We start from the raw sequence: 16,332 nt of genomic DNA on the forward strand, positions 1-16,332 counted from the left end.
TTTGGACAGCATTCCTAGGCTCATTTGGCCTATTTCCAGGGGGGACACCAAGTACATGTTGCTACAGTATTTTTTTTTTAATTCATTTTTTTTAAATATTACATTCCAAAAATATGAGGTCCCCCTTTACCCCCACCACCACCACCCCATTACTCCCTGCACAGCAACACTCTCCCCCATCATCATGACACATCCATTGCATTTGTTGAATACATCTCTGGGCATCGCTGCACCTCATGGTCAATGGTCCACATCATAGCCCATACTCTCCCACGTTCCATCCAGTGGGCCATGGGAGGATCTACAGTGTCCGGTAATTGTCCCTGCAGCACCAACCAGGACAACTCCAAGTCCCGAAAATACCTCCACATCTCATCTCTTACTCCCATTCCCCACACCCAGCAGACACCATGGCCACTTTTTCCACACCAATGCCACATTTTCTCGATTACTAACCACAATAGTGCATGAATAGAATATCAGTAAGTCCACTCTAATCCTTACTGTATTCCTCCTTCCTGTGGACCCTGGATTGGTTGTGTCCATTCCACATCTATGTCAAGAGGGGCCTTAGATTCCACACGGATGCTGGATGCAATCCTCCTGCTTTCAGTTGTAGGCACTCTTGGCTCCATGGTGTGGTGGTTGACATTCTTCAACTCCATGTTAGCTGAGTGGGGTAAGTCCAATAAACCAGAGTGTAGGAGCTGAAGTCTGTTGAGGCTCAGGGGCTGGCTATCATATTGTCAGTCCAGAGATTCAGATCCCCTAGATATATCTTAAACTCCAGCACCAACTACAATTCCAGTAAAGTAACAGGAAAGGCTTGTGAAAAGAGATCACATCTGAGTCCAGCTCCATCACGCAGAAACACCAACTCCAAAGAAGGGCCAACTGACATGGCAGTGAACTCCATCTGCCATGACCATTGAACCTGTGGGTCTCTTTAGCCCTCAAAAGAACCAATACCTGGGGTTGTATCTGCTTTATCTGTCTCTGAGACTCTGCTGAGGTGTGCATAAGGGCAATCCTTCTGACAACCTCCAGACTCTTTTTTAGAGACTCATAGCCATATAAACTCATTTGTCTTTTCCATTTCCCCCTTAATTTAGGTCAAAAAACATTTTTAACTCCTGTTATTATATGTAGACAGGGATATTCTGCTGGTCCATGTTGAACCTTTAATTCAAGGTCATTTTCTAGTTACGTCATCAGCTGGTACTTGGTAGTGATCCCTTGGTGCCAGGGATGTTCATCCCTAGGTGTCATGTCCCACACTGGGGGGAAGGCAGTGCATTTACATGCTGAATTTGGCTTCGAGACTGGCCACATTTGAGTAACACAGAGGCTGTCAGGAGGGAACTCTTAGGCACAGTGCTGCTCTAGGCCTTGTTCTTATTTCAGGTGTATAGGCTCACAAGCATAGTCATTAGTATCAGGGGCTCACTGTTGGACCCTCATTCCTTCCTGTTCCTTGCCGTTGCACCCGGGGGACTGCTGCTGCTCCCCTAGGGACCATGAGAGAGCCCCCCCGGCCAAGAACCCAGCACCCCCCCCAGCTGTTGTTTTTAATTGTTTCCACTATGAGTATATCCAAACATTTCCATGCACCCTGAACACATGCCCTGTGTAACTCCCTGTCAACCATATGTCCCCTGTCAATAACATCCCATACCAGTATTCCTCCACTGCCATTGTTGAACCACTCTGTGATCCAAAACTTCCTGAAAAGTGAAACCCAATATAATGTCAGGTTCCCGTAATAGTAAAATGGAATATAGCGATGAGTTTAAAGGTTAGATATAGTATACATATTGATTTGGAAAAATTCTACATCCTATCTTTTTCTTTTCATTTTTCCTAATTATTAAGCTTCTCTTCACAAAAGCTATAGATCACAGTAATCACAGTGGGAGTACTGTATATTGTACTCCCACATATCCAGTATAAAACCTTTTCCCTTCCACAGCAATAATTTTTTAACATATTCATACCATATTTACTGAAACTGATGTACAGATATTGAGACAATAGCTTTCAAACAAGGTAACATTTGTGTTTACATTGTGGTTTATACTTTAGGCTGTACAATTTTCTAAATTTTTAGTTATCCTATGTTTTACATTATGATTTACATTATTAGTCTGTCGGCCCCTATATGTTTTTGGTGTAATATTACATGTTTTATATCCATCCTTGCGTACTCTTGTGAAACACTTCTATTGCCCTCACAGTTGCGTTGGTTCCATCTACTCAATATCTATTTCCCCCTCCCCTTGGGGTCCACAGTGACAGTCAGTCTTCATTTCTTGAGGAGCCATGTTCAGAGATACTTGCAACAGTGTTGAGGGCTTGACTTGCTCAACTGCCCTAATGCCCTGGGAGCCACCATTTCTCTTGAGAGATACAGTTCCCTCTGTTTGATGGCATTAGTCCTCCCCAGGATGTGGGTCTACCTTCACTCTCATTATATGGGTCTCTACCCAATGGTATAACCCACTCTGGCAAAATGAGCATTCACATATTCCCTCGGAGTCTGTCCTACATCAGATTATCCCCTTTAAGTATCTTAAACAGGTAACTGTCCTAATTATATTTTGAAAAGGTTTTCTCAGCATTATACTCTCAACCAACACCTGACAATCTCCTATGTTCGTATGTTGCCCCACCCTCCCCCCAACTTCTTGGGCAATATTACCCATACGCCCATTCCTAGCCCCCCTCAAGCCCACAAAGCCCCATCCAAAGGTAACCCTGTGCCCCCATTTTATCCTTCCTTTTACACATACTTACCTCCACCTTATCATAGATTTCACCCATGTAGATGTCAGCTTACATCCTTCCTCTACCCCCCAATTTCCTGTAAGCCTATCTTCCAGTCTCTAGCTCTCTGAGGCAGCTTGCTTATTTCATATCATTGAGGTCATGTAGTATTTGTCCTTCAATGCCTGGGTTGCTTCACTCAACATAAGGTTCTCAAGATTCATCCATGTTATCACGTGTGTTTGTAGTATATTTGTTCTTAAAGCCGAGTAGTATTCCATTGTATGTATATACCACATTTTATTGATCCACTCATCTGTTGATGGGCATTTGGGTTGATGCCAACTTTTGGCAATAGTGAACAATGCTGCTATGAACATTGGTGTGCATATATCAGTTTGTGTCCTTGTTTTCAGTTCTGCTGGGTATATACCCAGCAGTGGAATTGCTGGGTCATATGGCAAATCTATGGTTAGTTTTTTGAGAAACCGCCAAACTGTCCTCCAGACTGGTTGGATCCTTCTGCATTCCCACCAGCAGTGGATGAGTGTTCCCATTTCTTCACATCCTCTCCAGCATTTGTATTCTTCTGTTTTTTTCATAGCTGCCAATCTTATGGGAGGATGGTATCTCATTGTAGTTTTGATTTGCATTTCCCTGATAGCTAAAGATTTGGAGCATTTTTTCATGTGCTTTTAGCCATTTGTATTTCTTCTTTGGAGAAGTGTCTGTTTAAATCTTTTTCCCATTCTTTAAATGGGTTGTTTATCTTTTTATTTTCAAGATATAGGAGTTCTTTATATATGCAAGTTATAAGTCTCTTATCAGATATATGGTTGCCAAATATTTTCTCCCATTGTGTAGGCTCCCTTTTTACTTTCTTGACAAACTCCTTTGAGATGCAGAAGGCTTTAATTTTGAGGAAGTCCCATTTATCTATTTGTTCTTTTGCTGTTCGTGCTTTTGGTGTGATGTTCATGAAGCCATTTCCTATTACAAGGTCTTGTAGATGTTTCCCTACACTGCTTTCCAAGGTCTTTATGGTCTTGGCTCCTATATTTAGGTCTTTGATCCATCTTGAGTTGATCTTTGTATAAGGTGTGAGACGATAATCCTCTTTCATTCTTCTACATATGGCTATCCAGTTCTCCAGGCACCATTTCTTGAATAGGCCATTCTCTCCCAGTTGAGAGGGTTTGGTGGCTTTATCGAATATTATATGGCTATATATATGAGGTTCTATATCAGAACTTTCAATTCTATTCCATTGGTCTGTGTGTCTCTCCTTATGCCAATACCATTCTGTTTTCACTACTGTAGCTTTGTAGTATGTTTTGAAGTCAGGTAGTGTGATTCCTCCAATTTCATTTTTCTTTTTCAATATGTCTTTGGCTATTCGGGGTCTCTTTCCTTTCCAAATAAATTTCATAGTTAGTTTTCTAGTTCCTTAAAGAAAGCTGTGTTGATTTTTATTGGGATTGCATTGAATGTGTAGATCAGTTTTAGTAGGATAGACATCTTAATAATATTTAGTCTTCCTATCCATGAACAGGGAATATTCTTCCATTTATTTAGGTCTTCTTTGATTTCCTTGAACAGTCTTGTGTAGTTCTCGGTGTATAAGTTTTTTACATCTTTAGTTAAATTTATTCCTAAATATTTGATTATTTTATTTACTATTGTAAATGGTATTTGTTTCTTGATTTCCTCCTGATCTTGCTCATTACTGGTGTACAGAAATGCTACTGATTTTTGTGCATTGATCTTATGACCTGTGACTTTACTAAACTCATTTATGAGTTCTAGAAGCTTTGTTGTAGACCTCTCAGGGTTTTCTATGTATAGGATCATGTCATCTGCAAATAATGAAATTTTGACTTCTTCCTTTCCAATTTGAATGCCTTTTATATCTGGTTCTTGCCTCAGTGCTCAAGCAAGTATTTCTAAGACAATGTTAAATAGAAGGGGAGAGAATGGGCATCCTTGTCTTGTTCCTGACTTTAGAGGGAAGGATTTTAGGATTTCTCCATTGTAAATGATGTTAGCTGTGGGTTTTTCATATATACTCTTTATCATGTTCAAAAAATTTCCTTGTATTCCGATCTTTTGGAGTGTTTTTATCAAGAAAGTGTGCTGTATATTTTCAAATGCTTTTTCTGCATCTATAGATATAATCATGTGATTTTTTTCCTTCAATCTGTTTATATGGTTTATTACATTGATTGATTTTCTTATGTTGAACCATCCTTGCATACCTGGAATGAATCCCGCTTGGTCGTGGTGTATAATTCATTTAATGTGTTGTTGAATATGATTAGCAAGTATTCTGTTAAGTATTTTTGCGTCTAGGTTCATTAGAGAAATTGGTCTGTAATTTTCCTTTCTTGTGGTGTCTTTGTTTGGCTTTGGTACTAGGGTAATGTTGGCATCATAGAATGAGTTAGGCAGTGTTCCTTCTGTTTCAATTTTTTGGAAGAGTTTCAGCAGGACTGGTGTTACTTCTTTCCGGAATGTTTTGTAAAATTCACCTGTGAAGCCGTCTGGCCCTGGGCTCTTCTTAGTTGGGAGGTTTTTAATGACTGATTCTGTCTCTTTACTTGTGATTGGTTTGTTGAGATCATCAATTTCTTCTTTCATCAATATAGGCTGTTTATGTGTTTCTAGGAATTTGTCCATTTCCTCTGAATTGTCATTTTTGTTGGAATATAGTTTTCACAGGACGCTCTTATGATAGTCTTTATTTCTGTGGGGTCAGTGGTGATATCTCCTTTCTCATTTCTTATTTTGTGTATTTGCATCTTCTCTCTTTTTTTCTTTGTTAGTCTCACTAAGAGTTTGTCAATTTTATTGATCTTCTCAAAAAACCAGCTCTTGGTCTTGTTTATCTTTTCAAATGCTTTCTTATTTTCTATTTCATTTAGTTCTGCTCTTATCTTTATTTCTTTCTTTCTTCTTCCTGTGGGATTACTTTGTTGTTTTTTTACTAATTCCTCCAAATGTGCAGTTAGTTCTTCAATTTTTGCTCTTTCTTCATTTTTGATGTATGAATTTATGGCTATAAATTTCCCTCTCAGTACTGCTTTTGCTGCATCCCATAAATTTTGGTATGTTGTGTTATCATTATCATTTGTTTCAAAGTAGTTATTGATTTCTTTTGAGAGTTCCTCTTTGACCCACTGTTTTTCTAAGAGTGTGCTGTTTAATTTCCATATCTTGGTGTGAAATCTGGGCCTCTGGCCCTTGCAGATTTCCAGCTTCACTCCACTGTGGTCAGAGATATTATTTTGTATGATTTCCATCTTTCTGAATTCATTAAGCCTTTCTTAGTGGCCTAGCATATGGTCTGTCTTGGAGAATGATCCATACACACTTGAGAAAAATGTATATCCTGCTGTGTTTGGGTGTAATGATCTGTATATGTCTATTAGATTCAGCTCCTCTAATATACTGTTCAAATATTTTGTTTCTTTAGTGATTCTCTTTTGAGATATTCTGTCCAGAGTTGATAGTGGTGTATTTAAATCCCCCACTATAATTGTAGATGCATCTGTTCTTTCACTTAGTTTTTCCAGCGTTTGCCTCACGTATTTAGAGGCACCCTTGTTAGGAGCATAAATATTTATGATTGTTTATTCTTCTTGACAGATTGTCCCTTTCACTAATATGTAGTATCCTTCTTCGTCTCTCACAATTGTTTCGCATTTAAAGTCTATTTTGTCTGAATCTTTTGATAGGTGAGTTTAATCCGTTGACATTCAGTGTTATTACTTTCAAGGAATTATTTATGTTAGCCATATTTTGATTGGACTTGTATTTGTCATATTTTGGTTTTTTTTTTCTTCTCTTTTTGTCTTTTTTGTTGCTCTTACACTCTCCTCCAACTCTGCCTGTCCTGTTTTTTCCTTTCTTCCTGCAGAACTCCCTTTAGTATTTCTTGAAGGGGAGGTTTCTTGTTGGCATACTCTTTCAATTTCCATTTATCTGTGAATATTTTGAACTCTCCATCATTTTTGAATGCTAGTTTAGCTGGGTAGAGTATACTTAGTTGGAAATTTTTTTCTTTTAGTACCTTGACTATATCATACCACTGCCTTCTTGCCTCCATGGTTTCAGATGAGAAATCAGCACTTAATCTTATGGTGCCTCCCTTGTATGTGATGGTTTTCTTTTCTCTTGCTGCTTTTAGAATTTTCTCTTTGTCTTGAGCATTGGATAATTTGAGAAGTATATGTCTTGGGGTGGGTCTGTTAGGGTTTATGATGTTTGGGGTGCATTGTGCTTCTTGGATATATACATCTGTCTCTCTCAGTAGATTTGGGAAGTTTTCAGCCATTATTTCCTGCAACACCCCTTCTTACACCTTTCCCTTCTCTTCTCCTTCTGGGATGCCTATAATACACATGTTTGTGCGTTTTGCATTGTCATTCAGGTCCCTAAGTCCTAGCTGGATTTTTTCTATCTTTTTATCAATCAATTCTACTATCTGTTTGATTACCAATGTACTGTCTTCCACATCGCTAATTCTCTCCTCTGCCTCTTCTAATCTGCTGCTATTTGCTGCGAGTGTGTTTTTGATTTCTTGAACTGTGGTGTTCATTCCCATCATATCTGTTATCTTTTTGCGTATGTCTGCAATTTCCTCTCCAAGTGTTTTCTTCATATTGTTAAACTCTTCCTTTACTTCATTAAGTTTCTCTCTGATATATGTTCTGAGATCTTTAATTTCTTGTGTGAAATTCTGCTCCCCTTCCTGGTTTTTAGTTTGTTCATTGGATTCAGCCATGTTTTCCTGATTACTGGTTTGGTTTGTAGTTTTTTGTTGCTGTCTGGTCATCATTTTATCTTGACAGGTTTAATCAGTTCCTTAGCTTCTTTGTCTAGTCTTGGGGATTAACTAGCTGTTGTTCTTGTGTAAGTGTTATCTCTTGTCTTTGTCACTTTGTTCTTATTCTAATTTCTTGTTGCAGGCTGAGTTCACTTTGAAGGAAAATATTAGGACCAGGGAAAGGCAATTGTGTAAAAAAGGAAAATGTGTAAAGTAGTATTGGTAATAAATGTTAACAGAGCAACAATATGAGATCTGGGAGGATGGGTATTAGATTCATGTAAGTTGTGTAGAGTTATAGCAGTAAGTAGAGTACCTATAATGAGGTAGTCGACTGAATATTGGAGGAATATAGTATGAATTAAAAAGCTAGTGTTTTCATGAGAGAGGGAAAGAGAAAAGAAAGATAATAGTATCAAGAGTGGATAAAAGACAGAAAACAAAACAAAGGTATTAGAAATTAAGAGTTAGACAATTTGGGCACCAAAGAAAGGGAGGTAGAATATAGGAGAGACAGTAGATGATGGAGGATATCAAGATGTGGGGGAGAGGGGATAGTGTAGGTGGCCAAAATCAATTCACACAGAAACGAGGCAATGGAGAATGAGGAAACCCAGCAAATGTGAGGTGTTCCCTGCAGCACCTATTGTATAATTAAGATAAAATAAAATAAGAAGAAAAAGAGGGAAAAGAAAAAAAGAGAGAAGAGGAAAAAAAAGGGAGGGTGGGCAAAGAAAAGGGAGGGAAACAAACAAGAAAAAGAAAAGAAGAAAGAGAAAGAAAAGAAAACCCCTCAATAAATGAAAAAATCCTTGGGGGATACAATGGGAGAAAAGACTAGGAGATAATGCAATATTAGCAACCAGGACAAAAAAAAAAGAGAAAAAAAAAAAAAAACCCCACAAACGTTGAGGGCTAGGACAATCAAGGACCTCAGATGGACCTCAGGGCGTGGTGGATTCAGGAATGGGAAGTCTGTGATATTGCAGACTCAAGAGGTGTGAGTGTCTGGGGTGTGGGCCACCAGGGTTTAGGGAACACAGACCTGGCAACCTCAAATCCGGTTAACAGGGAGCCTGGGAGCACCGCAGTGCAACAAAGCCTTCAGGGATCCCCGCAGCTGGGTGCCAGACCTATGGGGGGGCGGTCACATCCGTAAACTCTGACCTCTGTGTCAGAAACCCAGAATTCCCCCTCTCACAAGAGTCTCTTCTGTCGCTGTGTCACCAATTCGACTTGAGGACACCTCCCGCCCTGCAAGCCCCCGAAACAGCCTGCTGGGGGCACTGTATATTGCAACCAATTTAAGGACACTGCAGAAGGGCAGCCAGCCCTAGGGGGTGGGGCTCTAGCCGGAAGCACTGATCTCCATGTCAGAAATCCAAAATTCCACGCCTCACAAAAGACTCCTCCGTCTCTGTTTCACCTAATCGGCTTCCAGACACCCCCCTCCCTGCAAGCCCCCGAAACAGCCTGCTGGTAATGCCTCTTTATTGCAACTGATTTAAGGACCGCTGCAGATCAGCAGCCAGGCCTAGGGGGCGGGGCTCTGGCCGGAAGCGCTGATCTCCATGTCAGAAATCCAAAATTCCACGCCGCACAAAAACTCCGTCTCTGTCTCACCAAATCAGTTTCCAATCCCCTGCAATCCCCTGAATAGCCCGCTCAGGGCTTATGAATTCCCCAGCACCGCAGAGCCTCCAGGAATCCCCGCTGCCTGCCCCCACCCCGGGTGGAGCGTCCTGCGCGCAGCCCCTATCTCTGTGTAAGAGAGCCTCTATTCTACCTTTTACATGAATCTTCTCCGTCACCATCCCACCAAATTGATGTCCAGACACCTCCTACCCTGCAAAATCCCGAAACAGCCTGGTCCTCAAGAATTTCCAACGCTGCCCACGCTACAGGAGTATTGACAGGACATCCCATGGTGGTGTGTGCAGGAAGCTGGACTTAACGCGAGGGGCAGGCCCACTGCCATCACCACCCTCTCTGGGCAGTCCCCTCGTCCTCCTGGTGCTCTCTGCCAGCCAGATGGATGAGCACCTGCCTACCTTGCACAGGGACCCGGAACCCCAGATGCAGGAGCAAGCACCCTTGACGCCTGCCGACACGCTGCACCTGCTGGGTTTGCGCTCAAGCCCCCGGGAGCCTTGGGAGCTGACGCCCCCGCAACAGGAGCCCTCGAGGTGTTGAGCTTCCTCATCTCAGCCGCTTGGGAATCAGCTCCACACCGGAGGCTCGCCCCGTGCCTGGCCCGGCTTGTGCTTGCTTGGAAGGGAGCCACTCCGCCAGACCCCAGGACGATCGCATCCTTCTGCCTGTCCCCAGCCCAGCGCCCCCACCCTCACGGCTGCCCGACCCTCACGTCGTGGTCCATTTCCTGCTCCGTCCTCCCTCTGCGTGCGCTGCCGGGAGAGCTGGGTCGCCGTGGTCTGGCTGCTTGGGCCTCTCGCTCTTGGCCGCCCCTGTACAGGGTGCAGGGGATCTGTTGACACCCTCCACCCGGTCCCTGTTCCCCAGAGAGGAGAACTGTGTCAACAGGAAGTGCAGTCCTTTGTCTTCTGTCTCAGTTTCATCACAGTAGCAGCGTCTACCTCACGGGCATGTTGTGAGGACTCAGTTGGTTACTCTATGGGACAGGAGCTGGCCCGCAGTGAGCGTGGCGTGAGTGACGGTTGTAATTGTTCCCCTCGTCAGTGCTCGTTGTCACCATCACTGGCGCCTCGGCACACCCCGGCAGGCACGGTGGGCACTGAGTGGAAAGGGTGACTTTGTGGTCAAGGGCAGTTTCTCAGGAGAGCTGGTCTGCGGGCCGGATCTTGAAGGGCAAGTAGGAATTGACCAGGAAGACAAAAACAGAGTCTTCCAAGCCGAGGGTAGCAGAGGCCCAGGTAGCAGCGGGCACTGGGGGGCACTGGGACAGGCAGCCCTGGCCTCGGCGGGGACGAGGGGGCACCGTCTGGTTTCTGCAGAGGGTGGGAGGCCACAGGAGACCAACGTCGCTCTGCTGGGGCCCGCGAGGGCGGCTGACCCGGGCCACCGGGCAGGACTCGGGCGGGCACCGGCTGAGCAACGAGCCCACGCTCTGCTGGTCCCATGGGAGAGCCCCTTCCCATTTGGGGGGCCAGGGCAGGCTGAGGGGCGAGGTGGGGCTGGCAGGACCCCAGACTAAGTAGCAGGCAGACCACGGAAGGCCTCGAACGTGTGTCAGGACGTCCACTGTCCTCTTGCGGGCACCGAGCCGCTGGTGGGTTTTCAACTGGGGCGTGCCACGGTCAGATTTGTGCTCTAGGGGTGTCATTTCGGGCATGTGGGAGTTAAAGTGGAGGAAGGCCACACTCAAGACAGAAAGAGAGCAGGAACAGAAGCTGAAGTCCTGACCATGAATGAGAAGAGAGAGGTCGAGGCCAGCGGTGCCGCCTGGCACGCCGGCACCCCCTCTTCCTCTTCCGCCCTGCCCTGAGTGGTCCGGCTTCTCCCAGGCAGATCCCCTTCCCCCAGAGCAGGGGGATCTCCAGGAAGGAGGGGGACAAGCAGAGCACGCCAGGGCCTCCCAGAGACGCCCTGGGGGCTCAGCTGAGTTGGGAGCTGCTCTGGGAAGCTCCAGCAAGGCTGGCATCGAGCCACCGGGCTGGTTCTGTGCAGGTTCCCCGAGGCCCCTGGGCACCCAGTCACCCCCCACGTCGACACCTTGCCCCTCACGGCGCTTCGCCCAAGGCCTTCTCCAGCCCTGTGCAGGCACGCAGATGCCCCCCTCCCCGTTACAACCCATCCTGGCCAAAGCAGGCCTTCCTAACCAGCAGAGGAGGGTGCAGGCAGCCGTGGGACACACTGGTAGTGGACTTGAACCCAGGGCCCCTTAAGGTGTCAGCTGAAAGGCTACTTGTCCTAAACGGACCTCATGGCACACCCTAGGCCAAGGTCCCCTGTCCAGGTTCATGTGTCTCCAGGAGCAGAAGAGCCCTGCGCAGTCCCCCTTTCTCAGTGCACCCCAGTCTGTGCTGCCCTTGAGCCTCCATCTGCCCCGCATGGGGACAGACTGACAGTGGTTCCCGCAGGCCTCACAGCTGGCAGCTGACTTGGAGCAGGAACTAAGAGAGCTAGGGGGTGCCTTGGAGAGCTAGGGGGTGTCTCCTGAGCAGCCCTCCCCAGGCGTTTTACTCAAGGTCGTGCCCTCATAGGTTTCTCGGTTCCCTCTGAAGCCCCCCCAAAGCTCACCTCTGCGTCTCACCCTCCTTGTGCCGCAGATCCTGGCGCCCCCATGAAATTGCCTTGTCTGCCCGTGAAACTGTCGCCTCCGCTACCTCCAAAGAAAGTCATGATCTGCATGCCCGTGGGGGGGGCCCGACCTGGCGCTGGCCTCCTACGCCGCGCAGAAGGGGGGCCCGCAGGGCGTGGGCCAGCACCACCACACCGTCCTGCCCTCCCAGATCCAGCACCAGCTGCAGTACGGCGGCCACGGCCAGCACCTGCCCTCCGCCACCGGCTCCCTCCCCATGCACCCCTCCAGCTGCAGGATGATCGACGAGCTGAACAAGACGCTGGCCATGACCATGCAGAGGCTGGAGAGGTAAGGGGCGGGGCGGGGGGGTAGTGTGCGGTGGAGGTGGGGGGAGGCTGGGGGACCTGGACCCCAAGGACCGGGAAGACCAGGAAAGGGCCCATCCCCTCTGGAAGTACAAAGTGTAAGAGTGAAATCAGACAGGGACACGAAGGTCGAGGAGAGCACGGAAGGGAAAAAGCTGCGTTGCCATTGGCACATCACGGGTGTGGGTTTCTGCTTGGGGTGACAGAACGTTCTGGTGAGGGCACCGCAGCACCGTGAAGGCGGAGAATCCCCCCGAATGTGGTGCTTGGGAGGGGTTGATGCAGGAGAGCTCATGCTGTAGCTGTGTTTCCATGACTGAAAACGAGAGAGCAACTAAAGAGACAGTAACAATTGAGTCAGTGGAATGCAAGACATGATCCTGAACTGAATCTGATAGTGGAAGAGAAAAGGCCCAAGAGGACATTACTGGGCCATAATGAAAAAATTGGAATATAGAAAGAAAGCTTTATTTCATTGTTAAAGTTCTGGAACTTGATAACTGTACTTAAGATGGTTATGTATGTAGATATTCTTGTTCTTAGGAAATATACATGGGCATATTTTGTGCTCAAGGAGCATGATGTATACAACCTACCCTCAAATATTTAGAAAATAATAGAAAGATGGACTGAGATGGATGGATGGATGGATGGATGGATGGATGGATGGATGGATGGATGGATGATATAGATGGAATTGTAGATGGGTGAAAAGAGAGAAGGAGGATGGGGAAGGGAGAAAGATCAAATGTGGCTAAATGTTAAAATCGGTGGTTCTAGGTTTGATGGGAGGTTAGAGTTCTCTGAATGGGTTTGTGTATTATTATTATTTTCACTGTTCCATAATTTGAAATTATTTCAAAATAAAAAGCCTAAGAAATAATAGTGTTGCCAACTGCTGTACTATAGAACAATCAAATGTATCAAAAAGAGATGTACACACTAGCACCTACTCTACTCCTGTAAGCATTCACATTTTTCGGAAGGATGTACACCTAATCAGCAGTAGTGGTTCTCCAGGGACAGGAAGACAGGGAGAAAATGCTTTTATTTTTATATTTCTTACCTTTCTGTACTGTTTAAGTTTTAATTTGGGGTATATTTTCATGATATATTAGAAAAGAGGAAGTAAATGGAAAACAAAAGCTGACAGCTGGCAGGACCAGACTTTGGTGGAGGACGCAGAGTAGTATCATCTGACTGTATGTCTGTGAGTCTAATATTTTAGCAACAACTGGTACAGAATCTGTTGCCAATGGCACTGTGGGAGACCTGCAAAGGTGGCCCCCGGCAGGCCTAGAGCAGCAGCCCTGATGCCCCACCACCCACGGAGAGCACTCGTGCTGGTTCTGATCCTTCTCTTGAAGGAAAGGTCGATATTCAAATGCCCCCTCTGGTGCCCAGTCTGTTTCCAACCCAAGTTGCTTGCCCAGTCCCTGGTATAACAAAGGAGTAAAGTGTTACAGTCTGGCATGAATAGTCTTTTGAGCTGAGAGCCGAAATCCCTTTCTGGGTGTAGTAACTGCTCTTCACTGGGTCCCCTGGATGAGAAAATTGACATCTGGGGAGACTGACATCTCTCAGGCAGAGAGCCAAAAGCAAAAGAGGCACAGCCTGAAGTTTGTAATAGTAATTTCTTGATTCTCAGTTGATTTCTCCATTCCAGTCTCTCAACCCAGGACTCTAGGTTTGGGAAATGAGTGAGTTAAAGGGAAGTGGTGGTCTCTAAGAATTCTCACTTGATTATTCCATGTCAAACATCTACTGTCATTGCCAGAGCCAAAGCAAAATTGCTTTGGCCTGGGAACGGATGTTGCTCAAATGATTGAGCACCTGCTTCCCAAGTACAAGGTACCAGGTTTGATCCCCAGTACCTCCTAAAAACAAAACTAACAAACAAACGAGAAAACCAACTCTCATTGGGGAGCAGATGTAGTTCAGTGGTTGAGCGCCTGCTTCCCATGTACAAGGTCCCGGGTTCAATGCCCGGTACATCCTAAAAAAAAAAATTATATTGGCCACTTACCGTCATTTTAAACTACTATATTATTAGCTAGAACAGTAATAATTTAAAATTTGAAAGACCCCTTTAGTCTATTACATACCTTTTTATATATATTTAAATATTTTAAGTATATGTATATTTAATCCTCATGCCATCTAGGGAAACTGAATAAATGGGAGAAACCAAGGACAGTTAATAAGTGTGGGCCACAAACTGCTCTTTACCCATAGGTACAGAGGTTTGAAAGCAAGCTTTTAGAAACTCTTCTAGCAGTTTGACAGAATCATTTTATGTTCTACTGAATCTAGTAAATAAAAAGTTTCTTTTTTTTGGATGTCCTTTTAAAGATATTATGTTTTGCAAAAGCATCAGTTTGTGATGGATTGGAAAATAAACTAAGTTCATTCATTGATTTCTTCATTCATTCATTCATCCTGTTCCTTCACCATAAACATTCTGGAAACCACTGCCCTAGGTAGTAAGTGGAGGTGCCGTCCCCTTCAAGCCTGGGTCTCCCCACAACTCTTTGTCCTAGAGCACAGCTTCTTTCCTACAGAAAACTAGAGTCAACACCATTTCATACCTCCTCATCCACGGTGCACCCAGTAAATTTGCGCATGTCTCAGAAGCCTTAATCATCTGAAAAAGAGACTCATGACAACCTGCTAGTCGGGTTTCCACTTAAAACAGGCAAGTTTTAAAGTTTCAGCTGGAAGTACTGACCAACAAACTATATCATGTTTCTCAGTTCGGTCATGTCTGCGTGTCCTTGTAGGACACTTCAGCGGAGTTTGTGCGAACGATGGGGTGCTCTCTTGGAGGAGAGTCAGGTTCTTGATTGAAATGAGTCAGAACATTCCTGGGGGAGAGGACATTAGGGGGTGCGGTCTTCACAGCTGGGCAAAGGCGGGCTCCATGCGTGGTGCCCCCCAGGTGCTCACTGCCCCCACACCCCCAGGCCAAGGCGAAGCGCTGCCCCGATAGGCCACCCAGGAGGCAGAGAAGCACCGCGTGCGTCACTCTGACAAGATATCTCTTCCACCCCAGAGCCAAAAAAAAAAGGCCTCCTTCCCAAACAAATAAAGGTCAGAGAGATTTTTCTCTGCATCCCCATCATCACCTAGGACACCTGGGAAAATGAGAGAGAAGGACAAAGTCCCAGGCCACTTTGCAGCTTCGTGAGGAAAGTACCAGGGGATGCCCTTCTTGTTCCTTTCTGAAAAAATTCTCCCCGTTGCCTGTCAACGTTTTTTCATTCTTGCTCTAAGTTTCTTCCAGAGAGAAAGTATTATTTCTCCCAGCAATTTCCAATGACCCCCAAAACATCCCAAGAAGGAAGAAGCATTATCCAACACGTGGACGTTCTGCCTCCCAAGAGCCTTGGGGCTACCCGCTGTTTGGCCCATCCCTGCCCTCTGAGACCTCAGGGAACGTGGCTTGTAGAGCCTGAGCCCAGGTCCTGTGTCAGATCCTGATGAAAACGTTATAGGTAATGTGAAAACCGAGTGAGGAATTGAAGAGCATTGCACCTGACTTTGGACCGTAACGTTGAATAAATAGCCATCGTGTGAAGGAAAGGGACCTTGGAGACCCATCAAGGCACCCCAGGCCCACCTGCTGCCACGTTCCTGACAATCTGTCCTCAAGCCTCTGCTGGAGTGGGAGCCTCACTAGATTCCAAGGTGGCCTTTCCATGGTGGTGAAGCTTGTTGCCAAGTTCCTCCTGATATTAAGCTAAATGTTTCACCCGTTGTAACATTTCCGCTGATCTTACCTATCCTTATTTCCTATAAGGATAAGCCATCAAAAAAGCTATCAAAATTTCAGAGATAACTTACCCATTTCCTTTCTCTAAGGGCTTTTCTCGTTCAGGCTAACAGTCCCAAGTTCATTTATCCATTTCCTAAAAGAGATGGTTTCTAGCCCCCTGCGCTCGTTCGTATTTCTCAAGAGCACTCAGCATCATTCTGATTGTATGAAGACGTACTCGCTCATCACCAGGACCAAACTCTCCACGATGGCCCTAGAAAATGATGTGCCTTCCCTCACAGCATCGACTCACCCAGTTTGGGGGAGGGCTGCAGAGGGAAGCAGGGACCAGATGAAGCAATCTTAAAGAGCTCATATTTATCCAAAGTCCAAAGCGAAGCAA

The 16,332-nt window shown here is 45.3% G+C and overlaps 1 protein-coding gene across 1 annotated transcript in view; it reads left to right on the forward strand.

The window, feature by feature from the left end:
* Nucleotides 1-16,332, forward strand: part of PHACTR1 (phosphatase and actin regulator 1) — a 604,691-nt gene that overhangs the window by 509,384 nt on the left and 78,975 nt on the right. The window contains 2 exon segments of the mRNA XM_058285234.1: nucleotides 11,836-11,924; nucleotides 11,926-12,158. Coding sequence (XP_058141217.1) covers nucleotides 11,836-11,924; nucleotides 11,926-12,158 — 322 coding nt within the window.

Source organism: Dasypus novemcinctus, chromosome 22 (genome assembly GCF_030445035.2).
Source record: "Dasypus novemcinctus isolate mDasNov1 chromosome 22, mDasNov1.1.hap2, whole genome shotgun sequence".
Classification (NCBI taxonomy): Eukaryota; Metazoa; Chordata; class Mammalia; order Cingulata; family Dasypodidae; genus Dasypus; species Dasypus novemcinctus.